A 19,876-nucleotide genomic window follows, 5' to 3' on the forward strand; every position below is an offset into this window, starting at 1 on the left:
ATATGATGAATGTGTAAAGGGCCTGTTTGTAAAGGAAGTGGAGTTCTGTGACAAAAATACTCATTCTGATATCCAAGTTAGGGAATGAAACCCTTTGTCCTCTTTATGCTGGGAGTCAGAGAAATGGTCATGCTTCTGTGCCTTTTGTCCTGCTAATCTAGTCCATGCTACAGTGATTCTCTTTTGCTGTAGTGATTTCTGGCCCTTATTTCTTTGGCCAGCATAAGGCAGTGGAAAGGAGAATGGAACACGAAGTTGTAAGGCTGAGCAGGCTGCAGACTTCAGAAGTAAGAGCACTTGGAATTAACCACAGTTTGCATTTAGACATAGACATATTTTTTTGTTTCTGTACACTAAAGCCTGTTTGTAGCCTTGTTTGTACTGGGTATCCACAAAGTTTTCATGGCTTGTGTTTGTAAAAGATTTAAAATTCAAAGATACTCTGTGTATCCTAAGTTTTTTTCAGTTGATTTCAGTGCACAGTTTTGTTACTAAGTATTTTCAGATGGAGAGAAAGTGAGTTTAAGCTTTTCCTCAGATTCCAATTGGATATATCAAACCATTTGAAAAACTGTATGCTGCTGCCTTTTTTAATTTCTTGGCTGGTTTTTTTTCCCTAGGATTTTCCAGTTATTAGAATTTTACCGGGTTTTTTAACATATTAATGAAAAAGGACAGAATCTGTCAGGCCTCACTTCTTTGTTACCTTTAAAGTGAAAGGGAATATTTGTGCATTCGTGACTTTACTTTTTTTCTTAATCACTTCAGAGGGAACCACAGTATAAATTCTTAGGATATTCCACTTTTACAAGGTGAAATTGTTCTGTGTAATCATAGTTACACTGTTCCCTTTATGTTTCAGGCCTGTCGTCCCATTTATGGTTCTAATAAGCTGAAGAACTACTGGAGATTTATAAAAATTAAAGAGAGCTGAGTGCTTTTGAACCTTTCATATAGAGCAGCATGGTTTTGAAAGAATTGTTCAATTAGACTCAGTGCTTTTTTTGAATATTAACAAGGGCCAGTTTTCATGCAGTAATGAACACTGTTACCCTTGAAACTGGAAAGGCTGTCCCAGTTCTGAAACACCACGTGGAACCTTTCTAATGCAGAATTTTAAACTGTGAATCTTCAGGATCAAATGCTAGATCAGCAGCTTCTTGAGTGAAAACCTGTGATGTGTTGGAGTTAAGGCTTTTAAAAGGTGCTAAGCTGTCACTTAAACTAGCTTTACATCAGTGATCTCTGTCTTGTTTCCATGTTGGTGGTTCCAAAAATCACTTGAGTGGGATCAGTATCGAACTCTGTTAGATGTGAGCTCTAAAGACCATAGGAAGAATTCTCCTTTAAAAAGTGATTTTAAGAAATAGATCTATAAAAATTCTTACGACAAACACACTGAATCCTTTTAAAACTACTGGCAGTGCCAGATGGTGAATGGATGACAGAAATGATGCGAAAAGGGCATCTAGGGAGAGGGAAGATAAAAAACTTTGTTGATTTTTAAATGCTGAGAGATTAAGCATGATTTTCACATGCAGATCCTGCTGTCAAAGGACTTTCAACACTGGAAATGCCAAGAGAGTCGTCATCTGCACCAACCCTTGAAGCAGGTGTTCCAGAGACAAGTAGTCACTCTTCCATATCAAGTAAGTTTACCTCTGGTTTGAGGATTAAAAGCAAAGTTACCATATTTATGCATCAGATGCACATCATATATGGTAAATTCCTTCCTCTGAGTTCCCTTGACTTTTTGTAAGTACAGCTGTTTTGGATATCTTTAGAATTGTTAAATCTCTGATGGTCAGCAGCATTTTAACAGTTAGTAGCTAAATTTTATTCTGGGTCATGGCAAGTTTGACAAATGTGGTTTTCTTGAATTAAAGTAGGTAGCAGCTAAAAGCAGTAATTCGCTAAAGCTGAATGTTTATTTTCCCCTGTGAGAGAGCATTGTCAACTGTCAGTGCACAGAAGCAGAAGAGTCCACAGGGCTGTTGCTTTGGCCTTTGGTACCTTTTTTGCTGTACCTTAGGAAAAAAAATCTCTTACTGTTTTTGTAAAATGCCTTGAATACCACTTCCTCACCTGCTCACTGAAATGTGGTAACTCTTTATCTGGGACTCCCATAACCATTGCAATTCAAAGTGAATGTTGTTTAAAGTACACATGGCACATGGCTTAGCAGAGCACATGAAGATGACATGTTAAGGTGGAGGTACCTTAGAACACTTAACAAAATTCAGAATGGTGTGTGTCCATCTACAGAACACATCCGCAGGCCAGTGGGGCAGAACTGTGGCTGTAAAAAAGGGAGGGGAAATTACTATCTTTGATATCAATGAACTGCTAGGTCAGCTCAAATGTCTTCCTGAACTTCAATTTCAGATTGCTATAGCAGTGCTAAATTTTAGTTTCTGAAATTCATTATCTGCTGATATGATCAACTTATTAAAGGAAGAATGTTATTTTAGATATGCTGTTTGAGTACCTCCTCAGTTTTCCCACAAGCACCTCAGGTCATGTGCATCTCACAGAGTACATTTGTTGACCACCTAATGATACAGATGTGACTTACTAAAGCAGCTGAAAAGGTGCCAGTTAAGACCTTTCTCTCTTGCTTTTAGCCTAGTGCTAATGGTTCCTGTAAATTCCAGCATATGAAACTGGGAATAGTATCTATATGATGTTGATCCTCCATTCCTGTGTAAATATTTCTTTCCTCTTTCTGGAAACCTGCCTCAGTTTCCAACTGCAAAAAAGGATATGAATTCTTCCATTGTGTCTCTTGTACATTTAGACTGAAATGGTTTTAATCTTCTACTATGTATCTTTACAGTGCTTTGCATAGTAGGCCCTGATCAGGATTGTGAGCACAAGGCACTTCTGCTACACAAGGTAACAGAAATAGCTAATATTACTTGTACAGCCAGTGCCTGGCTACACAAAGCATACATCTTTGACTGCAACAGGAAGATTTGGCCTTTGGACTTCTGTTTTTGAGTAGAGAATTCTACAGGAATGGAAGGATTGACCAGATCAGGAGATAACGAATGAAAAGTGTTGCTAACCACTATATGAGGGTTACTGATCTTTTAATGTGTTTGTTAGGTTTCTTGTAGAAAACCTGATAGAAGAAAGCTTCCCCTCTTGTTAGACCATGGTTCTAACCCCAGCGAGCATCCAAGCCCTGGGCAGCTGCTTGCTCATGCTCCCACCAGCAGGCTAGGGGAGAGAGTGGGAAGGGTAAAACCTGGGAAACCCATGGGTTGAGATAGAGTGTAATAGGGAAAGCAAAACCTGTCCATGCAAACAGACCAAAACAAGGAATTAATTCACTGCCTCCCATGGACAGGCAGGTGTTCAGCCATCTCCAGGAGAGCAGAGCCCTGTCACATGTAATGGTGACTTGGGAAGATGAAATCTGTCATTCCAAATGTGTTCCCCCTTCCTCCTTCTTTCACCCACTTTATATACTGAGCATAATGCCATATGATCTGGAATATCCCTTTGGTCAGTTTGTGTCACTTGTTCTGGTTGTGGCTCCTCTCAACCTTCTATGCACTCCCAGTCTCCTCAGTGCCAGTGTGGCAGGATGGAAAGCAGAAAGGCCTTGGCTCTGTGCAAGCCCTGGTCAGTAATAACAAAAACATCTCTGTATTATCAACCCTGTCTTCAGCACAAATCCAAAACACAGCTCCATACCAGCCATGATGTTGAAAATTAACTGTACTCCAGCTGAAACCAGCACATCTCCCTTTGCCACTAGTGAGTCACAGGCATGAAAAGTCATATGCTGGTCCATAGCAATCATCCTTGATCCAACACTGTTCAAAGGCTGGCAACTCTGATATTTTTTGGGGTTTAGATTTTTTTCTTTGTAGCATTCTGGTGGTTTGGATTTTGTTGCTTTTGTTTTTGTTTTTTCCCTTAAACTTATTATTTGAAATAATTTCTGTCATTGAGAAATCAGGTAAATAATCCTGGAAATGCAAACCTTCTCAACAATAGCTGGATTACATGATATATTAATGAAATTTTGAAAATTACAATCACAGAAAGCTTCTAAGAAAATTCAAAGAGATCATTTTCTCTGTTTTGACAGCCATCTGCACTCCAAGCAGTCTTGCCAGTTCTAACATTAATTGCTGTTCTTTTATCAGGAAATTCTCTGCTTGATAAAATGATAAGGCATCTATTTAAAATCATTGCCCTGGAAATGATGGAAATCCTATTTTTCTCTTAATTTGCTGTGAAAGGCAACTACAATATAACTTTTCAGAGTGAAACATAGAATGGTCTCTTGGTCTCGTTCAGTTCTTCAAGTTCAGTTGTACCAGGACTGCTTTGCAGAAATGCTGTATGTGGGCCAAAAAATGGAGTTTAAATGCACTTCAATAAGATAAAACTGGAAAGCATATAATGAGGAGAAGCTTAAATACTTCATCTAATAAAATAGTTTCAGTGCAGATTTTTCACTGAAGTATTCGTTTTGCTTGTTATTACTCAAGGCTTGTATTTGTTCTGTTATGTTTTTGAGGGAGTACTCTGCTTACTCTGAATTTTAAACTCTCTGCTGGAAAATCAGTAGAGCAAGTTTAGGAGAAGGCACTCAACCCTTCAGAGCTTTCTGAAAGTCGCAGTTTATCCCTTCTCTGTACTTCTTTATCACAGTTAATGTGAAATGCTGTGTTTAATTTCACAGCTTAGATGGTTACTGTTTGGAATTTTAGAATAAAACTAACTGATAGTTAGTGGTAATTTAAATGATGTTGAATATAATTGCAGATGAAAATGATCATTCACAGAAGATTTTACTTTGTTGCCCTTGCTCTGAGGGCCTGTTAAGGAAAAAAACTTAAATCTATACTTAAGGCAGCATTTTAAAAGCTTTCCTGGACACTTGGGTCAGCAGCTTCGCAGGACTTGTTCAAGCAGGACTTTAAAACTCTGTCTTCATACAGTGAACAATGATTTTTAGTTTCAGTGGTGGAAGTATACTTCTCAGACTCAATTGTCCAAGCAAATGTGTTATACTTGTTCAATTTGAATTTTTTTATGAATGGAGAAAAAAGTGAGAAAGTCAGGAGCTGTGTATGATCTCATTCTTCCTCAGTTTAATTAGAGAAAATATGTAGAATCATTTAAATTGGAAATGAGGTTTAAGATCTTTGAGTACATCCTAACACTGCTAGTCCATCACTACCTCATGTTCCTAAGCACCACACTGATATGAACCAAAAGTCTTATGTCTCCTTTATGGTTTTACCTTGAGCATTATCCAGTGGCACATATCTCATAAACTGATCTTTCTAATGAAGCAAATTGTTGGATGAAAGAAAATTGAGTGTTTATTCCTTGATGGCTCTCTATAAGAGAAATGGCAGTGAAGGTACCAGGAGGGTCTCATCTCCAAAGGCTGCTGGCTTCACCCTTCAGCAGAATGTGCAGGTGCTCTGCACCACAAGGGGTGGGTGTGTAGGAGACAAGTTCAGGTCATGCCAGCCATGAGGGATGCTGGTGGTATATAGTGTCAGTGGATTTGTTTTCCTGGGGTCAGCATTGACACAGCAGTCCTCTGTCCTTTGCTGGGAGGAGACCGAGTTTCCTTCCTTGGTGCGTTGTATGTGAGAGAGATTGGAGTATACATTTATTGCCTCTCAGCATGGGAGTTTTGGGGTAGTATCTTAACACTACCCAGATACCAAATCTTTCTGCTGAGCTTTCATAATATTTGGAGGCAAAAAGGCACTGACAGTTGACACAGTGAATCCAAGTCTCTTCTGAGTGATGGCATTGGGTCCAGAATTGTACCCTGTGTAGTTGTATGAAGGGTGCATATTGAATTGAGCAACATCCTTAGAGCAAGCCATCATTGTCATTTCAGTATTTATATCATGCTGGCTTGTAAGATCAGGAAATGAGAGTAGTTCTAAGTGTTGTCTGAGCTCCTGAAATCCTTTTGCATTTCTGACTTGCAGCTCAGTTCAGACAAATGAAAAGAGGCTCTTTGGGAGCTCTGACAATGAACCAGCTAATGAAGAGGCAGCTGGAACACCAGTCTAGTGCTCCCCACAATATCAGCACTTGGGATACTGGTGAGCTGCATTTATTGTTCTTTATTTCTATTTCCTAAACCAATTACTGTGTGACAATCCACTTAAAAAAAAGAAAAAGAGTATTTCTATTCTACCATTGCAGATGAGTGATCAGTATTAAGTCTAAAGGGAATCTTTATAGAGAATACAAAATTGTCTCCTAGTAAGAGTTGGAATAGTTACATATTTGGGAGGTAGACCCTCTGGTACAGTGTTGTCCTTTTAATTGTGCTTATTACTCAGATTATTTCCTGGTCTCATTGAAAGAAATGGAAGCCTCACTGTAGAATTCAGTAGGTATAGGGTTTCATCCCTGGTGCATGGAATCATTTATTTGTATGTGTGTTTACAATGGTCTTGGTACACCACAGAGCTGTGCCTTATACCAGCCAGTTTTGTTTCTCTTTAAAGAAGTTTTTACCAACTCATGCTGATCACCTGAAGTTTCTGTTTTCTCACTGCTATTTTTCCTTTTAAGATGAATGCAAAACAATGAAAACTGAATTAAGCATGTAATTTACTCACTACTCATTTTGTTTGTGTTTTTTTTTAATGTAAAACACTTTCAGTTGTACCAAATTCATAGCAGATGTTACTAAACAATGAATTCATTCTGGTTTATCAAAAATGCTAGATATTTTAGTGCCCATTTTGATATTAGTGACATTACAAAATTGTGCTTCTGAGGAATTTATCAGCAGATCCAGATGCATCTAGGGAAAGGAATGTTTAAAATATTATATGAAACTTAGCATCCTGAGTTAATGTCTTACCATCAGCTCTGGACAGCTGAGTTGAAATTTTTGGTTAATTTAGTCTTCAGCATCAAGTTCCATCAAACTAAGTTGTGTAGCCAAAGAGTGGCTAAAGTGCCACGATGGTGCATAGTTCAGGATTATCCTTTCTATTCCAGTCTGCTGAATAGCATGCTCAGCATGAGACCCTTAAATCATAAAGGTCAGACTTTGACATTGGTAACAATGGGGATTCTGTCCTATCAGCAGGTAAGTTCATTTATTGAAGAGACTTAGCTGGATCACCTAGTCTCTCAGGCAGGGTTTTAGAGATTTAGAAGTTACTGCCTTTGTTCTGCAAAGAGTACTTAGCCTCTATTCAAAATGAACAGGTCAATACACAAAACTGTTCAGAATCTCTGTCTAGTTAATCCTGTTCCAAATCTAGTTGCTTTCTTCACAACATCTATGATTTTTCCCTCCAATATTCAATTCAGCTAAAGGCCTTCAAGCATGGAGAGGCAAAATGAAATGTTCTTTTCTGGAAAGCTTTGCATCTCTCAGTCTCTTGTTCAACCACTAGCTTCAAAGTAAAATTTTTATTTGGACAGTGGTTTGTTTTGTTTTTTTGTTTTTTTTCAGGACTAATGCTCAATGTGCCTGTTTGTCATTTCAATGTCACACCAGAATTTTAAGACTCACTATACTCATGTATGCAAACTAGGGAGTAGTCTCATCCCACATAAATATTTGATGTGTTTGGTCCATGCATGCTTTATTAATTTATTTTTTTAGTACCTGGGTAGGTGTCATGTGTCTCTTGCATTCTTATTTTGCACCACTCTTTTCCTGAGATTGCTGTCTGCAAAAAAAAAATAGTTTTGTGCCTGACTTCTGTCAGTACGAACTATATCTTCTAATGTCTTGGTATTTCTAAACACTAGTTTCTTTCTCTTTTTGTAGCTCATATATTCCATATCTTGTATAATCTTAATGGTTAGCTCTTCTTTTCCTGTTTATGATTCTTGTCTAAAAGGCCTTCTTTATTATTAGGTTATCTGTGTCCTTTTTCCTGTATGGACTTCTTTTATGTTTCTTCCTCCTTCCTTTCTATGCTTAAAAAAATAACTTTTTTCTTTGTTGTTTTTTTTTTTTCTCTATAGCAGTTGTATTTGTCTTTCTCTTGTTTTAACTGTTTAAGACTTGTGATGCTGTTGACTGGTGGGTGACAGGTGTTGGATTTATGGTTCTCAAGACTGAAGTTCTTTCTTTATTCACAGAGCAGATACAGCATGGAAAGAGGCTGTGCAATGTTCCTGTTTGCCTAAACCCAGATTTGGAGGGACCACCAATGAGAATCAGAGGTTAGTTCAGTGTCTGTTTGACCTGGTCCTCTGCCAAGACTGACAGGAAGATTTTATGGTTAATATGAAATGGTGCTGAATTTTGTGTTCTATGCAGCTGTTAAAGCCCTCAACTGTGCTGCAGAAAGTATGCAGAGAGTGGCTGAATCTCATTTCTGTGTAAACTCTCCTCCCTCATAGCTGAAATACAACCAGACTCTCTTACAGCCCTGCAATGGGGCAGTGACCTACCTTCTTTGCCTAAATGATGTTTTTTTCGTGCAGTTCACTGCACAAGAGAGAATATTTTTGAGTCATTAATTCTTATTCCAACATTGTAACTTGCATTATAACTGCTTTTAGCATTTTTTTGCTGCAATGGGACTTACATATAGAGAATATGACCGTGAAACTTCCAAAGTCATAGCAGACAGATCTTTATGCATCTGAGAGAGGAAATAAAACCTGACTTCAAAATCTATACCTATGCCCTGCATTGTGGATGTTATTCTACATTACTGGAGTATTCTAGTCTTCTGAAGTGCCTGCTCATATCTGATAGAACCTTAGGGAGTAATTACAAAGTTCTGAACTATGGATGTAAAATAAATGTTTCCTTCCATGCTTCGTAAAATGGTTGTTTAAAATTTGCCTTATTCATATTTCACTCCACTGATTTTGAGTTCAGAAACTGTGGGAGCTTCTAACTTATTTTGCCTGAGAGCTAATGTTAAATTTGCTTTTCCTGCAGTAACCAGGATATGTCATAATAAATTCCATCTAAACCTTACACAAATAAGCTTCCTCCTGTTTCTGTAGTTAAATATTACCAGAGCAGGCTAATGTTAACATTAAATCTGAATTTACAGATTGAAGCAACTAGAAGGAAAATTTTCAATGGATTACTTAAGCTGTAATTTGGGAAGGCAGAACTTGGAGAAGTCAAGAGTTTGGATCTTCCATAATACATAACTTTTCCTAGTAAAATAAGTATCTCTCAGAAATTAGGTGCACAAAAAATGCCAAGGGCAAAGGGAACCCCATATGTTGGCATAGTGGCTGTGCTCTCAGCTGAACAACTCAGCTTTGAAACATAAAGATACTTTTGAAGGTTTTCAATGGAAAGCATTTCTAATGGTCAGCCCTCCAAAGTTCTCAATTCCTTATGGATTATTTCTTCTCTCTGTCCTTACCTGGTTTATCTCCTGTGACTCTGTTAGGGATAGTATGAATAGATTGAAGACCTGTTTTTGAGACATATAAACTTAATTCCTCCTTCATGTAACTGGGAACTATGGGAAGTTAATTCCCAAAATGTATGGGGGAATACTGCAAATCTTCTGATGTCCAGTCTCGTAGCAACTGTAGAATCATCTTCTCTACCTAGTAGATACAATTGCATCCAATTTCCTGGAATTTTTTGGTTTATGTTGTCTTTTTTCTCCAAGTATTTATCTCTTTTTAATTGATAGTTGTAGGTAATTGGCATAATGTGGCAGAAGCAAGGAATGTGCTTATGTGTCTTTTTATAGATACAATTTATTTCTTATTTCTAAGCCCAGTAAAGCCATTATGGCTATTCTTTAGAATCTGCTCATCAGGCATTTTTGATTTCTGTTCGATGATTCTTACCTTTTTAAAATTCTTTTCCTAATTGCTTTAAGGTGCTACAAAATCTAGTTTGCTGTCAGCACCCAGTATAGTCAGTATGTTTGTACCTGCACCAGAAGAATTTGCTGATGACCAGCCCATTCTGATGACTGACAAGTAAGTGTTTTTTTTTTCTCCTTTCAAAGATCTAGCTGAACTTTAAATATGTCAAGTAAAGTATAGATATATTTGATGCAAATGCAGAGTCCATTCTATCATTTATCTCTATGCTAAGTTTTTTTTTTTTATCCAGAGGTAAACATTTTCTAAACTCTGCTAGCAATATGTGTTTTCAGTTCATTTTCAATTAATCAATTCAATTGATGATTGTGCACAGTTGAAATGATGAGTCAGGCTATTGTGTATGTGCACAGAGGGCAGGGGAAGTATTTTCCATCTTACTTTAAATCAAGGGTTCCTTGTGATCCATCAGAAACCTCTTTTATCTTAGGGAAAAAAAAAAAAGAGAAGTTCCATTTAGAAATTCATTGGGGTTTCTGTTGAAATCAGTACCTGTTGATGTGTCTTCATATGTAATCTACATAACATTTTTGATGCTGGTACTCGCTGATCCTCAAAGCTTTTGCAGACCTGTATTGTTTAGTTAAAATGCCTGTAAAGGGAATGTTAAACAGACATGTAGTCATTTATTAGAGAAGTAAAGCAGGCAGCAGGGAGCCATGAATTGATTTGTTCAAAACTTGGGAAGAGAAACCACAAGGTTCTGTATGTGCTTAGTCTCGTAGGTAGACAGACATGCAAAGATGATCACTGGAGAAAGACAGGGCCATTGTGCAGGCTGTGACAGCTAGTGGACCTTATTGTGTGACAAAGAAGCATCCCAAAGTTAGTCTGGTCTGTGGCACTTCCCTTGGCCATTTCACCAAAGCTCAAGAACTACCTATTAACCTACAGACCAGCTGAGCTTGACTTCCATTACTTTGTTGGCGTGTTTTCTTTATGTTCAGTAAAAAAGGCAAGAAGATTGCCTGTTCAATTCCATTGAGTTAAAATCTCACAATATGTTGGAGTCATTAGCAACTGATTGATCAAATTAAGCCAGTCTTCTTACTGGGCTGAGATAAGGCAATTTCCCACACTGGTTTGCCTTTTTCATAGGTTGTGAAAGCCTGTCTCATCTCTCCCAAATCTCCCACATCCCCTTTATAATTAGACAATTTGGAGCCCTTTCTGACCTTCATCAGTTGTCTTTTGAGCATTTTGGGAAGGATAAGTGACTCAGCAGCAAATCTGCCCTGGGAAAGGAGACTTTTCTGAAATCTGAGGTTCTGTGCCCCTGAGAGGTCTTTTAATTTATTTCTTAATAGCTGTAACTGCTGTGGGAACCAATCAAATCATTGTTTTCTAATTGTATGATTTGTTATTCATAGTTCATGACTGACAGGAAGGGCAATTGTGAAATTGTTCCATCTCTTTAAGATCATCTGTGAATGTCATTGTTTGTGTCTGTGGTGTCTGGGACTTAGCCCAAGCTGCACAAATTGGCTGTGCTCACACTGCTGAGGGCCACTCTTCACTGCTGCAGACTTCTCTTGGATAGGGCAAACTGATTCAGTCCTATACAGTGGGGGAGCTGGAGTGCAATTACCAATGAAGGACTCAAAACAAGGCCTGCCCTCTTTCATTTGTCACTAAAGAAACAGGCAGTGTAGCTAGTGAGAAGTTTTATTAATGTTTGAAAACTATGGACTGTTACTAATTATAGAAAGATCACAATCACATTATCTTTCTAAATAAATTTGAAATAATGTAAGTAATAATAATATTACTTTAAAAAAGACACAATTATACACAGATCTGTATGTAGTAATGCTTTGTTTGAAATTTGTTAACATCAGGATTAAAAAATTCCTTGCAGGTGCCATGACTGTGGGGCTGTTCTTGAAGAATATGATGAAGAAACACTCGGCTTGGCCATAGTTGTGCTCTCAACCTTCATTCACCTCAGTCCAGACTTGGCTGCTCCTCTGCTGTTGGATATCATGCAGTCTGTAGGAAGGTAAATTCAGGACTTTCCTCTCTCCAATGAGATTGAAAGAATTTTGTGCCTGGAATTGGGTTTGCATAAACTTCAGTATACAAAGGTGTATATTTTAAAACTCTTAAGTGAATAACATCTGGTTCCATTTTCTGTCTTTGTTACTCGTCATTTTATAAATTTGTTATGTAACTTCTTCCACTGTCAGTTCAATTTTGGGCAGCTCCTTTGATGTTCTCCCCTTTTACCCTCCAAAGGGAAATTCCAGCTCAGGAATCTCCTCAGCTTGTCCCAGTGTAAGCAGTGATGTAAAGAATAAATACAGATTTTCTACAGTACCCTTACTTATTTACTACCCTGTTTGTTGCCTGAACAGCAACTGGTGCAGCAATTGGTGTGCTTCTTAATCTTGGTCCTTGAAAGAAAAGAAAATTCTATTGTTAGTTTTTATTCCTCCTGCTAGTTGCTCCTTAAACTGTTGGGGTTTTTGTCCTCCTGCCTTCTAATGGTTCTTATACCCCATTTGTCACAATTTATGCTCTCTTCTGCTTTCATTTGAGACAGGACTTCATATTTTTGAAAGAAGCCTTCTCTTTTCTAATAACCTCCCTTACCTTATTTTCTTCTGCTCTCTTGAAGTCTTTCTTAACAACTAGAGTATCTTGGCCCTGCAATTCCAGTGTAATGCTCATAAACAGCTTCTGTGCTTCTTACAAAAATTCAGTTCTCTTGGCTCCCCCCTGTTGCAGCCTTGGCAGAATTTTTCACTTTTATGTGGTTCCTGCTTGAGCAGTTAAGCAGAAATGTGGTCAGCTTTTCTGAACTTTGCTCCTGGAGGAGTATGGACTCCTAGGTATGATCATTCATTAGCATACCTGATGCTTTTCAGTCTTTTCAACCGTATTTTGTATGCTAGGTGAAAATTTGCATTGCCTTATAAGGGCTTCCAAACCAACTGCTCTATGAATTTGTCTCTGAGAAAGTCTTGAACATTTGCTGCCATTATATACTTGTTACTTTTACCCATGGGATAATTAAGGTGTACTATTAGCATTGAATTATGTGTGGTTGCTGCCTCAGCCACTTGCACAACTTCTTGCCTGGTGGCAATGGATGTGGCATGGATGTGGTGGGATGTTCCAGAATAAATTTCTGAGCAGTACTAGACATGCAGAAACATGGCACAGCTCTCCTCCTCCACGTTCTTTTTGGTGGCTGAAATTCAAATTGCTTGACTGTGGCTTCTGCACAGCCCAGCTTCTCCACTACCTCCCAGTTCCATTTAAACACAGCAACTCTTCAAATCCTCCTTTTCCATTAATTGCAAGGCTGCAGTTCCCTGCTGTCACTGCTAATTAACTCTGATGGAGGTGAAGTTTCTGATCTAGATGGATGCTGCCCATTCTGTGTCACTCTTGTAAATACAGCAGTACTACAGCCACAGAGAGTAAATAATTTGGAAAATAAATTATCAAGGGATGAGGAATAAGTGGGCTACCTTTTTCTGTGTTTTTAGGGGCAAATGCTGCATCTTTAGAGTGAGATAGCTGATAGTTTTAGAGCAGCAAATGACAGTGCAACATGGGTTATTCCTGGTAAATGTCTTGTTCCTGCTGGTTTCAATTTCTGACAAATTCTAGGTCCAGTAAGAGGCTTCCTACAAAGGAATTTCTCCAAAAATATGCAAAATAATTAGTATATCTAAGCAGAGAGGCATTCAGGTGCCTCATATGTATACACATCTTGCTCTGTCTTTCATCAAGTGGTGCCATGTATATATATATATATATATATATATATATATATATTTATACACACCTCCAAATACCCATTTAACAGCAGAAGTGAAAATGAATTAGTCCTCTTACATTTTTTCTTATGAAAAGAGCTACTACTTTCACGCATAGAAGAGATAAGGTGTTATGAAGTCCAACCTCTTTCAGAGCACCTAAATAACACCCAGAAAGATTTTCTTTCATAAGTTATTTGGGTACCCACAGGCACAGATAGGCATCTGTTGGGATTTTCAGAAGGGAAAAAAATTTCTGGGTCAATTAAAGGTTGAAGTGTTTCTAAGACCCTGTCATGCATTTAAGTTTATGATCTGCTTCCTGAATCATGATTTTTGACTTGGTGATTCTTATTTAACTGGTTTCCAGTTATCTTTCCAAGCATTAAATCTGTCTTTGAAAGTTGCATTTTGACTTGAGTTAGTGAGGAGCTGTGAAAAGCTTAACTTCTGTTCCTAACATGTACAGATTTGAACACATCCATTCCCTGTTCTGCTTTGTGGTCTGCAAAGTGGAGGTAATGATGAGACTTCATAGCATTTGTGCAATAAAATATTTAGAGTAGCAATGATAAATATATACAGATGTACATTTCAGGAAGTTTCAGATGTTCCCAAGTGTTTACTGTAGTTCATGTCAGGTAAAATTTTTCCAAAGTTAGAAACCCAGTGTTTTGTTTGTCACAAAACCCATGCTTGCATTATCACGTTCAAAAGGAAAGTAAGCATTAGACTTCGATTTCTTTTAGAAAAAAATCTTTTCATTGTTGTGTTTCTGTACTTCAGTAGATTTTTGAAAATAGGTATCATGTCCATTGGGCATGTGATTGGTCTCATTGCATTCTGCAGGAATCCTCATGTGCCTTAATGTAAGATGATGCTACAATTGCTCCAAAATAAAAGCCTGTATTGCTTAATGGTAGCTTCAGACCTTTCTCACCCAGAATTGGCTTTGCACACCAGAAATAATATGTTGTATTTTAGTCTGGATTCCTTTCTACAATACTGGAGTCAGGAACTCTAATGTGTTTTTCTGATTTACGCTAGAACTGGAGGTAATATAATAGCTGGAGGTAATATAATCTTGGTTCCCATGCACACCATCAAATATGAGATTTGCATTGTTGCAAGTATGCTGTGTCCCCAGCTTGTCATACATAGTTAATGAAAGTCACCATAATTTTGGTTCACACTGTTGCATTTGACTGAGCTGCCTTAGGATCCTTTTTGGATTTTACTGTGTTGACTAGAGAGGAGACTGTCTTCAGAACGGGGTGACCAAGGATGAGCAACAACTAAGTCCAGGATAAAAGGATCATGAATCAAAAAAATCCCATTGAAGATTAGATATAAAATAGTATAGCTCTATGAACTTTCCCCTTAGACTTATCAATTTATACCATCTGAAATACTGATTTGCAGCAGATTGAAGTAAAAATGTTATGGTATTTTGTATATGAGAGATGCTTCCAGTGTCCATTTTTCTATTGGCTTTACAGTGTACAGCTTTTTAGTGGCTTTGGTATTAAAGGCGTTTTGCTATGATATTGTAAACCCTGATTCTATTCATTTATGTATCCTCCATATTGAAGTGCATGATTTTACTTTAAGATTGTGTTCAATATTTTCACCACTGAATGCCCATATTTGGCTTTAAAGTCTATATTTATGTACTAAAATAAATGACCTGATTTTTGAGAATACAGTAGTTCTCCTCTGACTTTGGAAGAGTTTCTAGGTAATTAGTGTTTTTGAAATGAGGCTAGTTGTTTAGGTGCCAATATCTGGAACTAGAAGCCTCAATATAGACAGCCAAGGAAAAAGTTTTTGCTTGGTCTGTGTTGCTGCATTAATCAGAAATAATTCAGTCAGTAGGCAGCTTCTGGCAAACTTTTTTTCCTCTCTAAAAAAAATTAGTTATTCATGGTGTACTGTAGGGCAGAAACATTACTTCATTATCTTTGTGCTATTAGAGGGAGGCAAGATTTGTCTTTAGAGCAGTTAAGCATTAGTGAAACTGCAAGACTGAACAGAGTTTATGTCACACAAACATGATTTTTCTGAATTTAGCTGCTCTTCAGAACATCTTTCTGGTAACATTTTAAATGTTCTCTATAATTTATATGTATTATTTACATAAAATGGTACTTTATTGGCTTACTTTAAAATGAAACACACACACACGCAAAAAAAAAAGCATATGAGCTTCAATTTCTTTTTTATTTTTATTCCAGGTTGGCATCAAGTACCACTTTTTCTAATCAAGCAGAAAGGTACGGTAGCAAAGGATACCTTGATAAAAGTGAAACAATCAATCTAAACCGTCATCTTCCCTGACCCTGAAATAAACTAAATTTAACTTTTAAAAAATACTATTTAAAATTTGTGAGTAAAAGGAAATAACTGCCTTTTCCACCTGTATGAAATATCCTGTATTTTCTGGAGATGAACAGGAGCCCATATTCATATGTGTTAAAGCTGGAAAAAATCAGATTCAGATGCTGTTTGGCCTTCACAATTTCAGTGTAGCTTTTTCTAACTGGTTCTGTGTTCAGTATTTATCTTGATAAACTATCTTCATACATTTATTCAAGTGAATCATCTTTGGCCATGGAGAATCCCGGGTAGTGATGCCTAATTATGTAAATCAGATGCTGAATAGGATAAATTCATTTTGTGAAGCTGTAAAGCACGTTAAGATGTGCAATTGATGAGTAGATAGATAATACTTAGGCTTTTAAAATTAAACCATTCATTTATGAATGATTAGGGAGTACTTCATCTTTTGAAGGAAACTGCAAGAGGCGAATATTATACTGGTTTTGTTTTCCTGTTGTTCATGTGTTTTATGAAAAGCCAGAAACCTTATTCTGTGTCACTGAAATATACAAGGTGATAGCAGTATTATATTTTAAATTCAGATGACTCACAAATAAAATTACATGGAGAATCAGGAAAAATACATTTATTGTGACAAATACTTTAAGTATGTGTATATAATTTTTAAATCTATTCATAGTTGAGCTCAAGTCATAAAATCAACATGCTGTATGTTTTTTCAGAATCAGAGCACTTCGGGTTTTGAGTTTCTCACTCATAACTGACTACTTCCATAATTAAAAAGAGTACCATCATCTTTATCTTCTCTATGTAGTCAGCTATGATGTGTGTTTAATCTCCAGTGCAATTTTTTTCTTTTTTTCCCTTCATTTTCAGCATGATGATCCCTGGAAATGCTGCAGGTGTGGCCAAGCAGTTCCTCCGTTGCGTGTTCCATCAGCTAGCTCCCAATGGCATCTTCCCTCAGCTCTTCCAGAGCATTATTAAAGGTAATGTGCAATACCTGAGTGCATTTCTGACCCTCAGTTTCCTCTGTATGAACAGCCAATGCAAAAATGTCATCCAAATTTCAGATGGAAGCTTTTTGCGGACCTTAGCCACGTCTCTGATGGACTTCAGTGAGCTGAGTTCCATTGCTGCTCTGAGCCAGCTGTTAGAGGTATGTTGACAGTGGTAGTGATGCTAATTTAATGAGCATTATCAGGGTCATTTCTCATCATTGGAGTTCAAACTTGCTTTATCAAAAACACTGTAAATTTTTGTTTTGTCCTTCCTGGAAGTAATTAGCTGCCCTCACCACTGATAGTGTGTCCCATTATTTTCCCAAGCACTATATATTTTTTTCAGGAATATTTCTACTCATACCTCTCAGTTCTCCCTCTTCATTTCATCTGATGACAGTTTCTCTTATGTATTCAAAAAATCTGTTGCCTGCCTTTGACTGACTGCCTTCTATGCAGCTGGCTTATTTCGACTGTGCCATTTTCCTCCTCCTAGAATTAGTCACTTACATGTATCCTGCTCTTCCAAGAACCTGCCAATTGCCTCATACAAGATGTTGGCATCACTTTAAAACTTCTCCATGTCTATTCAGACCCCACCCTGGGACACAAGCCACAAAAGCATACGTGGTCTGTGAAACATTAATGAACATATCTTCTTTAAAACTGTCTAAAGGGAAACATGAAAAATCTACTGCTGAATACTTTTTTGGCTTTTTCTATTGCCATGGCAGTCTAAGCAGATTATACATTAGCACCCTACTTAGGACATTTTGTCTCAAAATCTTTTGGTCAGTACTTTAGGAACTGCTAGACTAACTTTCACATACACAGCTCAAATTCCCAGCACAATACTATCATTAGCATAATAGAAAAGGTTTTCAGTATTTGGTCTCAACAAATTAACCTCAGCACTTCCAAATACCGTGTCAGGGACCATTTCTGCGTGTGTATGATTGTTCACAGTTCTCATTTCGTTTCCCAGGGTTTAAACAACAAAAAGAATTTGCCAGCAGGGGGTGCGATGCTACGCTGTTTGGAAAACATTGCCACCTTTATGGAAGCCTTGCCGATGGATTCCCCCAGCAACCTCTGGACCACAATTAGTAATCAGTTTCAGACCTTCCTTACTAAACTCCCATGTGTTTTGCCTCTTAAGGTACGATGTGTGGACATCTGAAACAAGCTATATGGCCATTGGTCAGGATGTACTGAAACTGCAAAATCTGTGGCTAACAAATCAGAGTGGGTTGTTGTGAATGTTTCCTAAAGATTCAGCTAATGTTTCCAGAGGACTGGATTTACTGGGTCTCTGATCCATCCCTTTAATTTTCCATGGGTAGCAACAACAACTCTGACTGGGGTGTTTTTCACTTCTTTCTTGGCATTTTTCCTATGCATTTTCTATGCCCTGTCTCTGTCAGATTAGAATACTGCATTTGAGAGAGTCAGTATTTAGACAATGAAAATCCATGTGGTTTGAACTGTTAAAACTAAATAAAACTCTTAAGAAGAGAAGCACCACCTAATTAATCTGCTAAAAGTACACAGTAGTCAGGCAGAGAGAACTCAGATTATTGGGACTTAATCCTAGCCTGTTTGGCTGACCAAGCTGTAGTTTTGATTGTAGTAGAATATTGTTACAGAAACTGAATCTGGAAGCTCTGGGCTCTGCTTTCTGGGAACTCAGAGGAAATACAGCAGGATCTTATCTCCTTATGTATGTATATTTCAGCAAACACAGTAAAAAATTCTGAGTCACTCCAGTAAATTAAATGGAATTCTGATGCACTTACTCTATTTCCTAGGGAATCCAGTGGTAATTTCTTCTATACAAAGCTGTGTAGTTCTGTATGGGCTGAGGGATCCAAAATCTAAATCTGTGACTGATAACATTGTCTTTTAAATTGGTTGTTACTACCTGGCTACATGAATGATATTAAATCCCTTGGCACTCTTATGCAGTAGTCAGATCTTGAAGCATCTTTAGGTTTTGGTAAATTGTGGCATTATCCTTCAGCACTTACAGAGAGACAAACAGGCAGTAACCATTCCCTCTGTGTACTAGCCACCCCAGTCTGCTGGAGCTTACGTAACTGAAATAAATAAATAAATAAATTGGTTCTTAGTGGTTCCAACTGCATATCCACCATTCGTGGAACCTTTAGGTGGAGTGTTCACTCTGATCTCCCTTCTATTCATGGGAGGTATTATTAGTGATACAAGTAAAGCAGTTGCTTGCTCCTGAACTTTAAATCCCCTGTTCTTTTCTTTAGGGTTGTAGGGGACACTTCAATATTCTAGATGTTTACAGCAGGGGTGAGGCAAGACAATGGATTGATCCTGAAAAGTCCATTCAGTGCTGTAACCTATGTGATTTACTTGAAATAAAAATTACATCATGAGGAACAATTTAAGGAATCTGAAACAGCTGCTGCCAGGGCATATCCCAGTGTTACAGGTTGTGAGATGTCTTGAGATCTATCACCTATGCTGTGTGTGAAGAGGTATGATTGGATATGATTGTGCTCAAGAATAAGCCATTTTAGAGAAAGTAATCAAAAATCAATCATCAGGGATCATTTTTTCAGACTTCACTTGTAAGTTATTCATAGCCCCTACCACTATAAACAAGATATGTACACAGAAAAGTACTAACTTATTTTCTTTTTCTTTTCTGCCTTCAAATATGTTCAGTGTTCTTTAGATTCTAGTTTAAGAATCATGATTTGCTTGTTGAAGATACCTACCACTAGTGCCACCAGGGTAAGTTCCAAGAAGACAAAATTCTATTTCCTCAGATTTAAGTCAGCCTGTGCACTTGCATGAATGTGTTCATATCCCCTGCCTAGGAAGGTATTATACGTATGCATAAAATTGAAAATTGTGCAGTCCGATACTGTTTGGAGAATGATAAGAGCTTTG

General features: G+C 37.6%; 1 protein-coding gene across 3 annotated transcripts in view; it reads left to right on the forward strand.

Annotated features, from left to right (window-relative positions):
- Positions 1 to 19,876, forward strand: part of UNC79 (unc-79 homolog, NALCN channel complex subunit) — a 105,198-nt gene that overhangs the window by 59,304 nt on the left and 26,018 nt on the right. For all 3 annotated transcript variants that reach the window (XM_062494525.1, XM_062494526.1, XM_062494527.1), the window contains 10 exons: positions 1,542 to 1,649; positions 5,979 to 6,095; positions 8,110 to 8,193; positions 9,837 to 9,939; positions 11,702 to 11,842; positions 15,845 to 15,883; positions 16,827 to 16,939; positions 17,024 to 17,109; positions 17,937 to 18,110; positions 19,649 to 19,717. In XM_062494525.1, the coding sequence (XP_062350509.1) occupies positions 1,542 to 1,649; positions 5,979 to 6,095; positions 8,110 to 8,193; positions 9,837 to 9,939; positions 11,702 to 11,842; positions 15,845 to 15,883; positions 16,827 to 16,939; positions 17,024 to 17,109; positions 17,937 to 18,110; positions 19,649 to 19,717 (1,034 nt within the window). The remainder of the gene's footprint in view (positions 1 to 1,541; positions 1,650 to 5,978; positions 6,096 to 8,109; positions 8,194 to 9,836; positions 9,940 to 11,701; positions 11,843 to 15,844; positions 15,884 to 16,826; positions 16,940 to 17,023; positions 17,110 to 17,936; positions 18,111 to 19,648; positions 19,718 to 19,876) is intronic.

The sequence above is a fragment of the Cinclus cinclus genome, chromosome 6, assembly GCF_963662255.1.
Source record: "Cinclus cinclus chromosome 6, bCinCin1.1, whole genome shotgun sequence".
In the NCBI taxonomy this organism is placed as follows: Eukaryota; Metazoa; Chordata; class Aves; order Passeriformes; family Cinclidae; genus Cinclus; species Cinclus cinclus.